The sequence below is a fragment of the Fragaria vesca genome, linkage group LG2, assembly GCF_000184155.1.
Source record: "Fragaria vesca subsp. vesca linkage group LG2, FraVesHawaii_1.0, whole genome shotgun sequence".
Lineage (NCBI taxonomy): Eukaryota > Viridiplantae > Streptophyta > Magnoliopsida > Rosales > Rosaceae > Fragaria > Fragaria vesca.
In genome coordinates this window covers 25,180,052-25,197,323 of record NC_020492.1, presented here as the reverse complement: position 1 = coordinate 25,197,323, position 17,272 = coordinate 25,180,052, and the positions used below count along the sequence as shown (strand labels likewise).

The 17,272-nt window shown below is 37.2% G+C and overlaps 3 protein-coding genes across 3 annotated transcripts in view; all 3 read left to right on the top strand.

Annotated features, from left to right (window-relative positions):
- The first annotated feature begins 4,529 nt into the window (after positions 1-4,529).
- On the top strand, positions 4,530-9,066 carry LOC101308250 (putative phosphatidylglycerol/phosphatidylinositol transfer protein DDB_G0282179-like). Its single transcript, XM_004291479.1, has 4 exons — positions 4,530-4,729; positions 5,118-5,219; positions 7,698-7,858; positions 8,713-9,066. The coding sequence occupies exons 1-4, from the start codon at positions 4,636-4,638 to the stop codon at positions 8,818-8,820; spliced, it is 465 nt and encodes a 154-aa protein (XP_004291527.1). The 5' UTR covers positions 4,530-4,635; the 3' UTR covers positions 8,821-9,066.
- A 2,136-nt stretch (positions 9,067-11,202) lies between these two features.
- Positions 11,203-14,741, top strand: LOC101307956. Its single transcript, XM_004291478.1, has 3 exons — positions 11,203-11,735; positions 13,304-13,551; positions 14,074-14,741. Exons 1-3 carry the CDS (start codon positions 11,444-11,446, stop codon positions 14,428-14,430), a joined length of 897 nt encoding a protein of 298 aa, XP_004291526.1. The 5' UTR covers positions 11,203-11,443; the 3' UTR covers positions 14,431-14,741.
- A 521-nt stretch (positions 14,742-15,262) lies between these two features.
- The window catches only part of LOC101307659 (ubiquitin carboxyl-terminal hydrolase 8-like), a 10,228-nt gene continuing 8,218 nt past the window's right edge, over positions 15,263-17,272 (top strand). The window contains exons 1-3 of the mRNA XM_004291477.1: positions 15,263-15,357; positions 15,611-15,874; positions 16,782-16,923. Of these exons, the coding sequence (XP_004291525.1) occupies positions 15,263-15,357; positions 15,611-15,874; positions 16,782-16,923 (501 nt within the window). The remainder of the gene's footprint in view (positions 15,358-15,610; positions 15,875-16,781; positions 16,924-17,272) is intronic.

Below are 17,272 nucleotides of genomic sequence, written 5' to 3'. Positions count from 1 at the left end.
GTGATGTTTTTGTTCGATTGACCTAGTTAGGCTTGGAATTGGTGTTTGTGCTAGTTAGGAAAGTTGTAGAGAGGGTTGAGAGGAAGCTGTTGTTAAAATTTGGTAGGCATTGGAAGTCGCTGGAATAGGCCTCCGGTCGCCGCTGCTGTTTAGGGGATTTTTATGGTTTTAATTGTGATATTTTAAGGGGAGTTTAATTATGTGAAGTTTAGAATTTTTTGAGGAGTTTTGAATAGGTTTTGGATTTTTGAAAAATCGGTGAATTTGGCGGTTAATGGGGTTGAATCCGACCGTTGGATTTCCCTTATTATTGTTTTAGAATGTTGAAATAAAAGAAATAAGGCTATGGTTGGAATTTGGCGTGAATCCGATAAGCTTAACCCTAGAAAGGGTAGTGGGTTAGGCGGAAGAGTTTTGGGTTATATATTTAAGTATTATTTATTCTGAAATTGAAGTGTGGTCCTAAGCATGGTTTTTGTGCCAAGATTTGAGGAGACCTCACTTGAGGGGCGAATTAGATTTCGTCGGGCTTATGCCTAAAGTTGTGAGTAGACGTTTGTTTTAAATTAAATGCATGTGATTGCCTCATATTTAATGATGGTTGATTTTTATATTGTTGATCCTTAATTTGTGGAATAATTTCCGTTTACGATTGATTTTTTACAAAGTATTTTCGGAAGTGATTATTCATATTTTATTTGTTAACTTTGCTATTTGAAAAGTTACCGAAAATGAGATTTTTCGGTGGAGCCATACGTTTATAGCTTCTTTTGTAATTGGCAATTTTCATTATTTTGGAGAGTTACCGAAAATGAGATTTTCGGTGGATATGTATAAGGATATTTATGAGGAGAGTATGTATATAAATGCTAGATAGCCATATGTGTCTATCCACTTTAATGGCGTAGTATATAACCGCATTATGGTGTGACGTGAGTGTTGGACGCGAGCGTAGTAGCCTTATATGAGTGTCTAATTCATATAGAGGGTATGGGCACATATTTATACACTCGTCTGTCCACCTTAATGGCGTAGTGTAGCACCGCATTAAGGCGTGACGTGAGCGTTAGACGTAAGCGTAGTAGCCTTGTATGAACTTCTATTTTTCTTATATTTTCATAAGAATTCATACAAGGAGTATGGACGAGTGTAGATACATACATATATATTTGTATTTTAGCTTGAGAGGCTCTATTTTATAAAGCTTTGGAGACTAGCCGGAGCTAGTCATGTATTTGCCAGTTTATGAGTTGAGAGCTTTTGAGCTGTAGCATTCAGCATAATTTCTATGGAAATCAAATTAGAAAAACATAAAGATTTTTATTGCTCGTTTTTGTTAAACTTACTTTTGTCCACTCACTCTAACGTTTTCAAATGTTTTCCCATGGGCCATTCATTTTAAAAATGCCCAGTTTGCAGGTTAGCATAGTTGAGGTCGGATGTACATGGAGAAGAGGCATAGTCAATAGTATAGCTTCCGCTCATTTCTATATTTCTAGTTCATTTCCTTTCAAATCGAGTTGCTATGAACTGTGATTGTTGTTTATGGGATTTTTGTTAGATTATTAAATATAAATTAGGAGATGTTGTGATTTGTGGGGAGCACGAAGGCTCCAGGAGTTTATAAGGTTGGAGTTGGAACTGTTAGGAGTGTTTGCAGGTGTTTTTTTTTAGGAATGGTTGTTCATTTTTAAGGGAGGTTATGCCAATTTTTCGATAAATTTTCCTTAGAGGTGGTCCCCGCAGGATTTACTTCAGGTTTCATGGTGACATCCGGGGTGAGTCCTGACAAATTAAGTCCCCTAATTTGTTCTAGACATGCTCATCTACACATTCAAGAGTTAATTAAGCTCCTAATCATGCATCTAAGCCAATGATAATAGATATCTACTACAGTAAAGCCAATCATTTAGAAATTTACCAAAATGTGTTTTGTCAATATTACCCATATAAAATTAACTGAAACAATAGAATTCAGGGTTATTATAGTAAAAAGCAAAACAAACAAAAATATTAAAAAAAAACAAGAAATAGATAATTATAAAAGGTGTGTCTATTGCCATCCCACAAACCATTTTGCTCACCTCACATTTTCTTCACACCCCACTTATATATTTTTAATTGTAAGTCTACTTTGATCACCCATTTATAATACCTCAATTACCATTTTTTTCATTTCTACTTTATTCACCCTAGCTACATTCTCTTCTCACCCCACATATATAGTTTTCTCTTCTTTGGAGGAAAACCAAAGAAATACAACCAATTGAAAAAGAAAAGAAAAAAACACAACAAAGCATGGGAAATTTACATACAAAATCAACATGAGAAATAACGAGTAAAGGGATAAACAAAGCATCAACAAAAGAAACAAGAGAAGAAAAAAAAAATACAAACAGTTCACCTCATCTTTAGGTTGCATGCTAGCATCTTCATAAAACAACTGAGTATGATAAATTATGGGTTAGGGTTTATGAAGTACGTATTCAGCCAAAACAAAACAAATTTTTTAAAAAAATTGTAATTTGTAATTTGTAACAACTTATTGTCTCTAGTGTGATTTTACATCATGGTATTTTGGTATTATAATAAATCAACAATGTGTGAGGTGAGAAAAGTGGTTTATGAGGTGGCAATAGAAGCACCCATTATAAAATGTGGATAAATAGTGAGACTACAAAATCGAAAACTGCAATCTCACTTAAGAAAACAAATAGTTAATTGTGAGTCACTATTCCTTAATTTTAAGTGATTTTTTGACACTGTGCAAATATGTACGGATAAAGGCTAGCTAGTCAAGAAATATGCCCAATACGAAATTGAAATCCATTGAATGATAACACATCTATTACATTAAATCCATGCTAGGCTCAAACCCTAGTTCTCTAAATAAATGATGCGTTAGTTCCTGGGCGTTTAATTAAAAACCCTGCATCGTAGTATAGAGTAAGTTGGGTATCATTGTAACGCCATGTACCTAGCTTTACTAATTTTCCGGTCATTCAGACGATTAATGACGACTTACATTCACTTTCTACATCGTTTAGACACATTAGAAGATCTAAAACGTGGATGTTTATCTGAAGACTTCTTTGGACATCAAGGCTAGCATTTGGGCCTGTCTTTATGTTTTTGGGCCTTTCTAACTTTACTTAGGCTTAAGTCATAAACGAGAAGTAATTAAGGATGTTTCGACAAAAAATGACTTAAGTAAATGAGCTCGAAACCCGAAGAATGACTCTAGGCCTTGGTTGAAGTTGGGTTTAGAGATTGGAATTGGTTTGAATGGAGCAAAGGTTGTTTCTGGGAATTATATATACTTTCAAATTTTGCGTTGGGGTGAACCTAGGAAATTGTTAGAAGCTTGAGTTGGGAAGCCTCAGCTTGGCAACTAACACAACCGAATCACTGTGAGTGGATTCTTATTAATGGATGAAACAACCACGTGCCTATTCTATATTCTGTTCTTACACAAATGAAACAGCAGCCACACATTTCTCTTTCTTTTGAAACAATTATCTCTGTCTCTCTCTCTCTAGACCGTCGTTTCTCACTGTGTTGGCAGTCAAACCAGAATCAACAACTCCAAAGAGACAAAGACAGGACCGTTGACAGCGACAAAGAGATCAGAGATGAACGATAGCAAGATAGAGGCGACGAAAGAGACATGTATGGACGGGAGCCATCATGCAAGCTTTTGAGGTGGCCATGGTGTTCGAAAAGACATTCATAAATGTGATTTATCAATTATGAATTTGAATGGTTCATATTTCACAGATTTGGTTCGTCCATTAATTTGATCTAGTTTGTTATTTTAACGAACACCAATTTAGCTGAAAATTTGTAAAAATGTTCTACTCATATAAATCTAAAAATTGAAAGAATAAGATGTCAAAATGTGATAAAAAAATAAATCTTTTAAACCATAAATTAAAAGTCTTCAACTAGTTCCCAACTTAAGAGTCCTCACTAAAAAACACTCATTTCTATCTAATATCTATTTTATCAAACCCATTAAATCTGCAGCCCTTACCTTATTACCCATCTGCAAATCTAATTCTTCTCACTAGATTTGTAAATTACCAATTCCCAATTGCAACAGCAAAACCCAATCTCCCGGGCCTAAAAATCAGCTGCTATTTCTATTTTCCTCACTTCGGAAACCACCTACTTCATTTGTTCTGCCTTCTGCCTGTCTCCTCCGCTCGGATTGACGTCGTCGGCGACTCTGCTATTCACACCCTGGCCCTCCCAAATGATCAAACCTTTCCTCTTAATCTCTCATATCCTTCCTGATAGCATCGTCGAACTTGAACTGTAGCGAAGGATAGAAAATTTTATACCTGGGTTCAAAAGAAAAAATCGACCCAGAAAAAGAATTGAAAACCGTTGGTTGCTTTCGTCTGTTTTTGTTTATGGAACAATAACAGAGCCTAGACGGTGTTAGTCAGATTTTAGTTAGTGACCAGATGTCAAAATGGAACCCACCCTCCACTGGCTTATCGCACGCAACCCTTTTCCTCCTCCTGAGACCATCTCCACATTTAAACCTCGCTCTTCGTTTTCAGGACCCCTTGCGTCTCTTCGACCCTCTTAGGAAAAAAAAAAAAAAAAAAAACCAAAAGAAAAAAAGCCATGACTACTACTGTACCGGTTCACTTGGTTGTGTTAAGCTTCACCTCCTTCCTGCTCCTACCAGTTTCTCACTCTGCGGATGTTAAGTATTGCGGTCAGTTTCACTTTCTTCATTTCATTTCATTATTGCTAAAAACAGCCCGATTCCGCTTTGATCTCTTGCTTGCTTATAAATTGTAGGAGGTTGGGAGGAACTAGAATATACTGCATCCCAGTTGTAAAATTTGGTTTGGGCTATTTGAAGAATTCCATGTGCTTTTTAATATTTGAATTGTCATAGCTTGTGATTCTAATCCATCAAAGTTGTGCATTTTAGTGACTGTTGCTATGGAAATCTATAGAGGAAAAGGAACTGAGGGGAGGGTTGTGTATTTCGAACTTAATTTGCTTAAAAATCTTTATATTGTGGGTTTAATATAGCTCTGGCTTATTGGTCACATTGGAAACAATGTTAGTTAATGCTATTTCTATGAAATTTTCAGGTGCTAAAGAGGACTATGCTGTGAAGGTCCAGGGAGTCAAGATATTGCCTGACCCAGTGGTAAGAGGCCAGGCAGCTACCTTCAACATTTCAGCCACAACAGGTATGGTTTTCACCTGTCACTGTCTGCCCGATTGAATCTGCTCAGTGTAGTCCAGTATTATGAATTGGCTAGATAACTAATAGTAATAAATTTCATGTATTAACATTTTATATTTTTCTTGGATTTTTGTTTTCAACTTTACATTTTGATAGGAGATTGTTAGGTTAGTGAATTTGTTCCTAGCTTGTTGGTCGGTATTCTGTTACTATATCATAAGTTGATAACATTTAGCCCTTCCCTTCAAGAGCATTTGGCAAGATCTATAATCTGTATGCAAAATTGATGAGACCTGTAACAAATGCCTGATATGAAACTTTGGACTCACATGTAAATTGTAATGTCTTAGCATATAGCACCAAAAACTTCCTAAGATGGATAGAGGGTGCTTACATCATGGTTCTCATAAAGGGGTACCGGAGATGAAGAGCATAAAAAAGTCTAAATTGCCTTACCTATCGGCGTACTTGAGAATCTGTATATTAAAGGTTCTCTCTCTGTCCTCCAAGCCAAATGTCATCATGGGATTTTCTATTTAGCTTATGAAAGACATTTGTTCTGTGCTAAGGATCTAATAAATCATCCAGTAGATAGGACAAAAAGATTTGTTGAGCAGCATGATATCACCTATAAACAAACATCCTCCCCAAACATTTCTTTTGGGGAGTAGGGTTGATGGACTCTCTTAGTCTAAGAATTCCCTTGGCTAATAGTTAATATTTAATAATTCCCCATTCTGACCGACACAATCTTTCATGCCGTTTGGGGCTCATGGGGTAATTAGATATAGGTTAGGTAAACCCCAGAAAAAGATCCGATTGATGCCATATGCTTCTCACGGGTACTATCCAGAGTGGAAGCTCAATGCGAAATACATGTTGGCACCCTTGAGGAGTTTGGCCACATCACCAATAACAACCTTCATCGAACACACTACTCATAAGCAACATCCCAGAGCGCCTCATATGTAGGTTATAGACTGCAGTGATTAGGAATTTTCAGCTCGCTGTAACTTCTTATTGATCAGTAATTTTTTTTTTAAATGTAATTGATCAGCCGTATAGTATGAAGATATATAGAGGGTTTTGAAGAGAATACTATAGTATGTGGGGTGCCAGATATATGGACTGTTTCTTACTCTATGGTGGCAGTGGGATACTTCAGTTATATGGACAGCTGAGGGCCTATGCTTGTTTTGGGTTATGGAAGACAACATATCCTGTGTGGAAGCTCACCACAATATACATGTTGGCACCCATGGAATTTGACCACATTACCATTTAAAACCTGTTTTCTTTTTTTGTAATAAACACACTACTCGTAAGCAACATCAGAAAGCACCTCACATATAGGTTACTGATGCAGTAATTAATTAGGAATTTTTGGACCTCACTATAACTTACCGATCAGCATTTTTTTTTCTTTAGATTTTCGAAAATAAAACTATAGTATGTGGGTGTCCAGATATAAAGACTGTTTCTTACTCTATCTAGGCGGGTTGGGGGGGGGGGGGGGGGGGGCACTTTAGTTATGTGGACAGCTGAGGGCCTATGGTTGTTTTGGGTTATGGAAGATCCACAGATCTTCTGTCAGGAGATGAATTCTTTGTTGTCATAATCTTTGTTATGATGTAAAAAAGGAGAGAAAGTTGAATTCTTGTAAGATGAGTTGGTTAGAGAAACTCCTTTGGAATTAACAGTTATTAGTCACATTCCTTATGGTTTGATCGACTTAATGACTTATAATGTTTCATTATGAGTTTGAAGGTTCCCTCGTTTCCAGTGGGCATTTGAATTTTTATAGAAACTTTGTGGATGTGCAAAACTGTGTTTTCTCTCTTTCTCTCTTTAATTGAAATTGTCCTATTGCATCCTTTCTCTCTTCCAAGTTCCAAGATTGTTCAAATCTTCTTTTAGTTGTTTGATTAATGATCACCGGTCTCTTTTAGATCCATCTGAGATGATTGGATGGTCAGTTTCTCTTGTAGGTTTTTTATTTTTTATACTACAGTCTCTTGTAGTTTAAACATTCTTGTTTGGTTAATTGATCATACCAGTGAATCAGTGATAATATTAGCAAATCTTTGTACATCCTTTTACAAAAAAAAAAAAAAAAAAAAAAAAATCTTTATACATCACCTTCTTTGTGTTCATGTGCACAGAAGGAACTACAATATTAATTATATTTCCATCATTGATGAATTTCGTTAAGAGGATGGCTCCATATGGAGGGCGAGGTTGTGTTGCTTTATTCCATCTTTATGTGAAAAACAAATTTTGGTCGAAAGGAAAAGGAAAAGTGTTATAGAGCTCAGTGTGTTGACTAGTAAATATTTTTGTCTGTACTGTCCATCAAAGCTTCTTTTCTCGATAAAAGACATGTCAGTGCATATATCTGAGAGTTCCTTTCCTTTCTATGCTTCATTCATGTTTCATATCTGTTGGCTTTCAGTATATAATTCATAACTGTGGCTTCATACAGGTCAAGCCATCTCAGGTGGGAAAGTGGTGATTGAAGTTTACTATTTTGGGGTGCGTGTACATACGGAAACTCACGACCTTTGTGAGGAGCTTTCCTGTCCTGTCTCAGCAGGCAACTTTGTACTCTCTCATACTCAAACTTTACCTGGGATCACACCACCGGTTAGTTCTACTTCAGAAGATGTTTACATTCTGCTCTTCTCTACTGTTTGTTAGCATTCCAAAATTCTACCTTACTTTTGAGGCACACTGAATTGAATTCTACAGCGGATCTCTCATATATTTGTGGGTACTTGTGAGGTTGTGCATTTAGTTTATCTTGACAATTACAGCAATAATTTTTCTCATGAAAATCTTGCGTGTCAGTGTCTTTCCAAATGTGTCAGCTATAATATTTAGTTCTACTTATCTATACTTGACTCGATATATGTCAGATATTTTGTTTTACACCTTTTCCTTTATTTGGCAGAAGCCTATCTTGAGATGAGATAGACTTTGATTTTCTCCCTAAATGTTGTTTTTCAAAAGTTCCTTTCCCTTTCCCATCATATTTGAGCTCCGTATCTGGTTCTCCAATTACGCTTTCCCAAGTATTGTAAACTGGAATATACACAAAATGTGAAAGTAAACTGGAAGCTAACCTAAAGAAAAGCAAGACAAGAACAGAAAAAACAATGCCAACAGGCCTGAGCAATGAGAAAGAATCAATTCAAGCAACAAAGTCCTCCATGTTGAGAAGGTTTTGACCATTTTTGCTTAGGTCTTCAGGAACTCTTGATCCGGTACTAAATCTAATTATTCCTGAGCCTCTAGAGGCATAAGAGAGAACATTGTAGTTCTCTTGCTTTGTGATATGTAGATAATAATTTTGTTAACATGCATGGCTAAGATGTTACAATAGTTTTTCTATTGTTATATTTTGTTTTTGGATAGTTACACTTGATTCCTCTTCTGAGTCAATACAAGTTATTCTGATGTTTCCCATAGATAACGATATCCGTGTTTTCTATCTGCAGGGCTCGTACAATCTTAGGATGACAATTCAGGATAATCATAACCACAAGTTGTCCTGCATCAGTTTCAACTTCAAAATTATCTTCGGATCTCTAGTCTATGCTAGTTGAGAACCAACTTGCCAGTATGCCATGTAATTGATGATATAAGCATAATGTCTATTCCAGTGTAGTTCATGAGTAGCTGAATACTGCATGCTCTTGTAAATACAATAAAAATACAGCACTTTGCATAGAAGGAGAGTGTAGGAATGATGCATTGCCTTTGCTGTATATTCATCGTGTTTGTAAGTTATACCACTGCCTATTATTGCTACTTTGCTAGTATATATGGTAAGGAAACTTAAGAAATCCCGTAAAAGCAATGGAGTCATGACTCATATATGCTTGAGTGTTGCAACAAAGCAATGCTCCATCTATGCTTCTTGCACAGTCTGCTGCCATTACTGTCTCATCTTTAGGCTTGACTGTTGGTGGAGATCAGATTACTTGCATGGTTTAGAAGCTGAGAACTTACGTCAGCTACAGTCCAGTCAAAAGCTAAGAAGCTGTTTCCGAGTATGAATCTTACTTGATCCACTGGTTGATATCTTTTAATTCAGTTACAGTCAATATCATCATTAGAAAAACAAGCAAATTAGATCAGCAACAGACTTGCGGATTGCACTTGAGGAGCTGTTTGGGATTGCATTAGGAAAGTCTAAAACTGCTTTCAAAATTTTAAAAAGTGCTTCTCAAAGCCGGGTAAGGACTAGGTAAGGCAATCATATGTTAACATTATCAATTTGAGGATTCATTTTACCAGTTTAACGAATCATTTTATCATATGAGGTAATTATGATAATTTTTATTTTGTTTTTGAGAAGAAAAGTAAAATTACAACTTGAAACCCCTACTACACCCTAAATATAACTATGAGAATTTTTATTTTGTTTTTGAGAAGAAAAGTAAAATTACAACTTGAAACCCCTACCACACCCTACAAATAAATTATCAAATTAAAAGCATTGAGCGCTGAAAGCGGCAACTTCATACACCAAGTAATAGGATTTGCGCTTGGTAACCAAACTAGTAATCAAATCAACAACAAAGTTGGCTTCACAAGGAATGTAATGGAAGCTGATTTCTTCAAACTAAGACACCAAATAGAGGATATCTTTGAAAAGGGTTACAAGTCTCCAAGGGGAGGAGCACCTCCTATTGATGACATCAATTGCGAGCTTTGAGTCCCCTTCAACTTGGATCTTCTTGCAATTATTTAGCAGCGCATGAAAAAGATCGGATGCCACCAAATTTGGTGAAGTCTTCAGGAGGACGATGCCACCAATTGATTTGAGGATGAGAATGACTTCTTCCGCAGTTGATATTTCCACCCGCAGAGGCTTTTGGATTGGGCTTTCTATATGCCTCAGCAGAGGTGGCCGCAACATGAACAATACTCACATGAGAAGGAGGCTTGTTTCTGAAAATGAGGTTATTTCTTGCCTCCCAAATCTTCTAGCAAACAGTAATACAGTTCTTTGTAACATATTTATCATGACCCTTCCTGAACTAGGAGAGGAACAACTCATCAAAAGCACAAAAGTCGGTTAGATCAAATCCAGCAGCATTCCATGTACTATTATCAAAGGGGCAAGAAAAGAACAAGCTCCATTATTGCAAAAAGCACAATTTGAACTAATATGATTAGTAAACCGAGCAATTCGAGATCTAGTTTTTAGCCTTCCTTTAGATAATAGCCAAGCAAAAATCTTGGCCTTTGGAGGGATGTTTAAGTTCCAAATAACATTCATGATTTTAGTCTTTGAGTGAGGATGAGTGATCTCACATTGCATCCAAGTAGCAAATCTTATGAAAAATTTGCCATTACCGACAGGTCCCCAAACAAATTCATCATTAGTTAGTCACAACTCACAACTGAAGGCAACGTGATGCCCATAATCACATTAACATGGTCAAACACTAAATTAATCTTGTCCAGATTCCAATAACCATTATGCATAGTAGTCACACACATTTTCATCCAGAATGATAAGAGTACAATGACCACAAGGATAACAAAGTGTCATTACATTAGACAATTAACTCACTTATTGTTATTGTGAGTTTAGCAGAGATAACAATACTGATACAATAAGATACACGAGTTGAAAAATAATATCGCCATGACGCTCAATTACGATGCTTCAAGTATCTGCAACCATCTTACTCTATCAAATCTAAATCGACTACTTATAAAGACAAAGTTTTTTCCTACCGATGACTACAATTAAACCTTTTTGCAGAGATCTTAAAATTAGCTCTTTAACATTGATTGGAGTGGCTAGTAATTGACGGTGTGTGTTACCAACTTACTAATATGTAAATCACACCTTACAAATATACTTTTTTATTTTTTAAAAAGAAAAAAAATTATAACAAAGAGCGACCAATACAAAAAAATCCATAAAAAGAGCCATATGAGCTTGGGAGGGATCACATCAAACCTAAACACCTTACGAGTTACGAATGTTGTTATTTTTCTTTTAATTGTTTTTAGGGGTGGTACTACCGTATTGCTCGAAGCGGAGGAAGTGTGGCTACTTCAGACCGAAACGCTTCTCGTGTTGGATTTTCTGCCCCGAATCAGATTTTCCGGTGAAAAAAAAAAAAAAGTTTACTTCCAGATTTGTGGGTTGCATGCTTCGTCTTCGTGAGCCAAGATTGAATTCCCTGTGTGATTTCTTAGGTCCTTATGATGCGACGCCAGCAGGGGCAGTACGCCGGCTGCGATTCCGGCGGCGGCAATTCGTACGGTGGCGCAGCGGCGGCTTCAATTCACCACCATCATCAGAGGATGCAGCAGCAGCAGCCGAGTGGTGGCGGGGCTAGTGATTTTGAAGGACGACTGGAAGCGTTCACACCCGAGAGGGATAGCAATCCTAATCCTAATCCTTACGCTGCTTCGAATCCTGAGGCCCAGTGGAGATGGGAAAGAGATGCTTCCAAACCCTCCAATCCATTGACTCCTCATCTCTTCAATGAAGGCAAGTCTTGTTCTTATCTCCCCCTTATCTACATTTGTGCTCTGAATTTTTGATGTGAATATGAAACTTGATGTGAATCATTTTTATATTTGCTTGGGATAAAACTTAATAACTCCAGCTGGACCTGTAACTTATCACACGAAATTGACGACGAAACGAGAGCATTTTCATAATGCAGACATACCTATTTTGAACGAGTATGTGATATTTATGGGTCTCTTAGAGAGCTGCAATTGAAACTATTAGTTAGGTCCTTTTACCAAAACTGTCGTGAATCCTGAGTTGGTAATGGACCAGTCTTAACTCCTGTCCCACTGATGAAAATTAGCACCAATGCTCACGTATTTCAGATACTTACGTTTCATGTGGAGGACACTTGCAATGATGGGCATGAGTCTTGCGTCTCTTCTGGAGGATTCATGAATCACAATGAGTTTGGAATTTAGTCAGCATCTCTTTGTATAGTGCCTTAATGATGTATAGGGAAGAGGGGTCTTTCCTTTTCTGCAATTCCCTTTTCTAAAGATATGAACAGTGCGCCGATCTTCACAAAGTAGGGATAGCCTGGGGAGACGTTTGCTTGAAACGCCGGATAGGAGTACCTGGCGCTGGTTAGTGTTGTATTTTCCTACCAGTGCCAACTTCTTGTTAGCTGTCATAAATTTTCTCCCTGTGTTCTACTTTCCTGCTGAACATCTTGAAGGTTTGGGGTTGAAATGTCCTTTGGATTAGAAACTATTGGGATGTAGTTGGTGAGAGTTTATTGATAGGTCCTCTAGGTATGTTGCAAAGCAAGAACTTTCCATTCGTATCCTCTGAATTCTTACTTCCTCTCTCTTCTTAGGGTCTTCCTCTCTTTTGTCCTTCGGTGATCCCTACAGATTCTTACATCCTGACGTAACTCTCATGGGCTAGTGGACAAAGCAGTCCTGGTTAAGTTGTTATTGCCTGCTTGTTTTCTTCTTCCATGTTTCATGGTCTTAGTACTGTTCTCCTTGAGTGGATTACTACTCGTCTACCATTGTAGGGAACTTAGTATACATATTTATACATCTATACACAAATGGAGCCGATGCACATTTATGTATCTATGGAAAATGCACTCTAAAAATTTTCTGCAATAACTTGAGGTATTTTCATGTTGGAAACATAACAAGTACTTGGTCTCCCTCCCGTATATTAGTTTATATTGCTATTGTCAGTGTGAAAGTGCTTGTTGAATTTAATCCGATACAAAATGGTGTCGTGTTTCTGGATATTGTACACTCCCAGACTGGTAATGGTTTTGCCTAGCTTATATCTTGAAGAGTTGTGGTGGTTCTATCAGTTTCCTATTAAATGAATTACGTAATGCCAAAAGTGGTAAGGCCACAATGTGAAAATTTATAGCACATTATAGTGTCTCAGGGGTTATCAAATCTTGTAACAGAAAAGTGCTCAGCTGAGCAGTCTTTCGATTAAATGATTAGGCACTTCGGTAGCCGTTTTAGGTTATGATTTTGCCTCGAATACTTTCTTAGTTCAGATTTTAAAGTCTGTATGCTTATGATCACATGGTTGTTTTGCAGGGCAAGTGAGTGATACGTCTAGATCCTATTTCCAGGGTCAGAGGTCCGATCCAAAACATGCTTTAGAGACACAGAGCAACAGCGATCCCCGATCTCAACCTCATATTGAAGATATGGACCTTGGGTACGAGGATAAGCCTTCACTACAGTCCTTTGAAGATCTTGAGCAGAAATTCCTTGATGACATTAGGAAACTAACCAAGGAACAGAACGATGCTGAGGATGCAGAAAATGCTAGACACAGAGAGGTATGTTCTCTTTTTCCCTTGTTGTGTCTGAATAGATTCTTTGCAGCTCCATAATCTTAGGACATACCCTACTGCCTCCCCAGGTTTCTTTTCTTTTTCTGCAAACATATAATATTTTTAGTTCATAAGACAAAGGAAAAGAGTTGATCAAAATGAACAACTGCATTTTCTTTCAGAGTTTCAGTGCATTATCTATGCTTGACTTGTGAACTCAGTTTAAATGTGGGAGAAAAGATATTTATCTGAAAGTTGATGGAAGCATTATGAATGCAAATAATAAGATACTATTTTCACAATTTGAATATCTCCCCAGTTGGATGAGCATCGGTAAGTACTAATTTAACAGTTGTGGGTGTCTACAATCCCATATGAAACGTCTCAGGAGTTCTGAGTTTTATATTCCTTTCTATTATGATGTCTCGCATCCCCAAATCTTAATTGGGGATGGGATTTGTTCATGCTTGTTCCTTTTGTGGATAACATGTTGATTTCTCTTCTACTGTTGGCATCTTTATTTGTCAGAAAATTGGTACAATCAATACCCAGTATGAAGAACAATTAGCATCACTGCGGTGCCGGCATGCTGGTCGAAGAGATGATTTACTTCGGCGGGAATCAAATGCCCGACAGCATCAATACCAGCAATCTGTGATGGATCGTTACCCCAAAAGCAGCATGGGCTCCTCCGATCTTCATGGTTACAGTGGAATGACAGCCTCAGCTACTGCTGGCGATGCCCGCAGAAGCTACGAAACTGACCAATATGATTCTTACAGAGAGCGGGCTCGATTTCTTGGGGGCTCCCGTGATCATGGGTTTGAACCTAGGGGACCATATCAGGGAGGCCGTGTTTATGATACTGGCTCACGCTATTACTAATTTGCGTTTTATTTTACTACTCCCAGGTTCCAGTGAGCCAGCTTATAAGTTAGGCCGTGTTTAACTTTCAAAGTTTAAGTGTAGGATCCTAGTGTTATCTCTACTTTACTATGCAGTGGTGATTTTCATGTAAACTTCTGGTTGATGAAGTATCATTTTTTTAGCATCATAGAATAATAATAGAATCCTTCTCTGTTGTATACCAATGATTTGCAATTTGCATTGCACACTGGTCATTTTTGTAGCACACCACCCGGCTTTTAACGATGAGTAAGCTGAAAATTACGAGAATTAATTGAATCTAGATATAGATCCGCAAGTGATATCTGTTCTTTTTTTGGTGGTGAAAAAGAAAGTTATTTTTTCATTGATGAAGTAGAACTATGTTTCTGAGGGTCAGGTCACTCAGGTGACCTTCCTCTTGTCTATCAAATAATTGAGGAAGGAATTTTCACAAAATAAAAATAGACTTGCTGTGCCGTTTGGATGGATTGATCTCCAGCGCCATGTGACGTGAGGAACAGTACAAGGACGCCAAAGCTATTCAAACTTTGATTTTCCACGTAAGACGACCCTGAATAAAACCGATCGCGAGCTCATTAATAATTAATATTCACACACACATTTATATAAATATATTTTTCCCTCCTTATCGAATCATCTTCTCAGAAAAAAGCTCCATTTGCAAATCCGCCTTCTCCCTCTCTCAGATGATCTCCATTCTCCCATCCCATTTCTAACCCATCCTCTCTCTCTCTCTCTCTCTCTCTCTATATATATATATATCTATATATTTATATATACATATATAACAGTAAAGAAGAAGCAGAGAATGGAGAGCAGCGCTGGTCTCCCTGAAGATCTCTCCGATTCTACTCAGCGTCCTGACTCCGACTCCGAGCAGCGAGTTTACTTCGTTCCTTACAGGTTTCTCTTTCACTCCCGAATTTCTTTCATACTTTTCAATTTCCGACTCATACTATCAATCTTCAATCAACTCCGATTTTCCGCAATTAGAAATCAGGAAATGTTTTATTTCATTTTAGATGTATCTACAGCAAACAAAAATAATTGAAAATGAGGTTCCTGTAGTTTCTTAGGATTTAGGATTTGGGCGTTGCCTCATTATAGGATTCCGAAGCTAATTTTTGATTAGATTTTGTGGAATTGGATGCTTCAGTTGGTGGAGGGATGCGCAAGATTCAGTTGTGGGCGATTCGGATTCAGATAGGGGCAAGAAAGGGATTTTGTGTGTGGCGTCCCCGGCCGCTTCGGCTTATGGTGGCCCTATGAAGATCATCAACAACATTTTCAACTCAGATCTTGTCTTCAATCTCCGGAGAGAGGATGATGCTGCTCAGAATGGCGAAAATGGTGAGGTGGGTGTTTCGGGACGGGACTATGCGTTGGTCCCCGGAGAAATGTGGGTTCAGGCCCTTAGATGGTGAGTTATATTGTTTATTTTTGTATTGTCATTTAGGTTTTTTGATAGTAAGAACCAAAGAATACTGGACAAAACCCTAGAATCTCTACATTCTCATTTTGGTCAAGCTCTCAATTTACTGCACTAAGATTAATCAATTTTTTTTTTGTGCTTATAAAAAACCTATGGCACAAGACATTTTAAAGCCCCTTAACCTCCAACTTTGAACTTTGCGTCAATCAAATTGTGCCTGAGAGACTATTGTTCAAGATATGATTGTGATATATGTTATTCGTCTTTGGGTCTACAAGTAACTTATATCATTTAGTATAGTTCTCTCCTCCCATATGTCTCTCCTGCTGTTTGATGTGCTTTAACCATATCAGATTAACCTTCCTGGAGATACTTAATTTATTCCTGCATACTGATCAAAGCTATTATGATCCCTATGCTTTGAAAAGAAATCCACACTTAAGATTATAATTGTTTGATAGAAATTGGTATTTTCATTCTTTAACAATAATTCAAATTCTGCAGTTCGAGAATACTGCCTCATCTGTTGATAATTTGACAATTGATACGGCTTGTTCTTGCCTTAACAGTCAGAGGATAATCCTTTCAACCCCACTTGAGTTATGTCTAATGGATTTTTGAATATTCGATAAAAATTCCAGATCCTTTCAAATGTTGAAGCAGTAAATTGTTTCTAGGCCTGTAGTTTTATGTTTTCTTTTGTTTGTTGTTTGTGTTTGTTTTAAAAGAGTTTTGGTTATTATAACTATTATTGTTTCACATTAAGTTCAGTGGTTGTTGTTGATGAAGCAATCACTTTTGTACATGAATGTTTGATCTTGCATGTTATTCCAACCTGATGACTTAATTCTGTTAAAAATATCTTAATGATGGTATGCTCGTGGTATCAATGTAGGCATAGTGACCCTAAAGCTGCAGTTAAGGATGGTAGGAGTTTTTCGGCTGCAGAAGATGACAAGACTGATGTCTATCCCCTACAACTCAGGCTTTCTGTTCCACGAGAAGCAAATTTGTTGGGAGTAAGAATAACCAAAAAGGTTTGTATATGCAATTAAATTTTTAATATTAGTTTTTTATTTTTTATATTTTTTGTGGCTTGATCTCCATTTTAGAATTTGAAGATCTGGATTTGGTAGGATTGTGTGAACTCTTAATGTATGATGTCTGTGGCCTCAGTGGTTGCATGAAGCATATTGTCAGAAACACAGACATTAGCCTAAAAATCCAAGAACTGCAGTACCAGTTATAGCACGTATGAAATGAAATGCCTCTTTCTTGTTAAGCATTCTTAAGCGTTCGTTTTTCCATGAGCTATTAACAAGGAAAAAATCTGAACTTTAGAGCCAGTTCTCTGAGTTATTAATTGTTTTTTTTTTTTTTTTTTTT

Coding starts and splice junctions, on each gene's coding strand:
- LOC101308250 (XM_004291479.1), top strand. CDS start 4,636: ATGACTACTACTGTACCGGTTCACTTGGTTGTGTTAAGCTTCACCTCC. Junction 5,220..7,697: donor CAACATTTCAGCCACAACAG/GTATGGTTTTCA, acceptor GGCTTCATACAG/GTCAAGCCATCTCAGGTGGG. Junction 7,859..8,712: donor TACCTGGGATCACACCACCG/GTTAGTTCTACT, acceptor TTCTATCTGCAG/GGCTCGTACAATCTTAGGAT.
- LOC101307956 (XM_004291478.1), top strand. CDS start 11,444: ATGATGCGACGCCAGCAGGGGCAGTACGCCGGCTGCGATTCCGGCGGC. Junction 11,736..13,303: donor TCCTCATCTCTTCAATGAAG/GCAAGTCTTGTT, acceptor GTTGTTTTGCAG/GGCAAGTGAGTGATACGTCT. Junction 13,552..14,073: donor AAAATGCTAGACACAGAGAG/GTATGTTCTCTT, acceptor TTTATTTGTCAG/AAAATTGGTACAATCAATAC.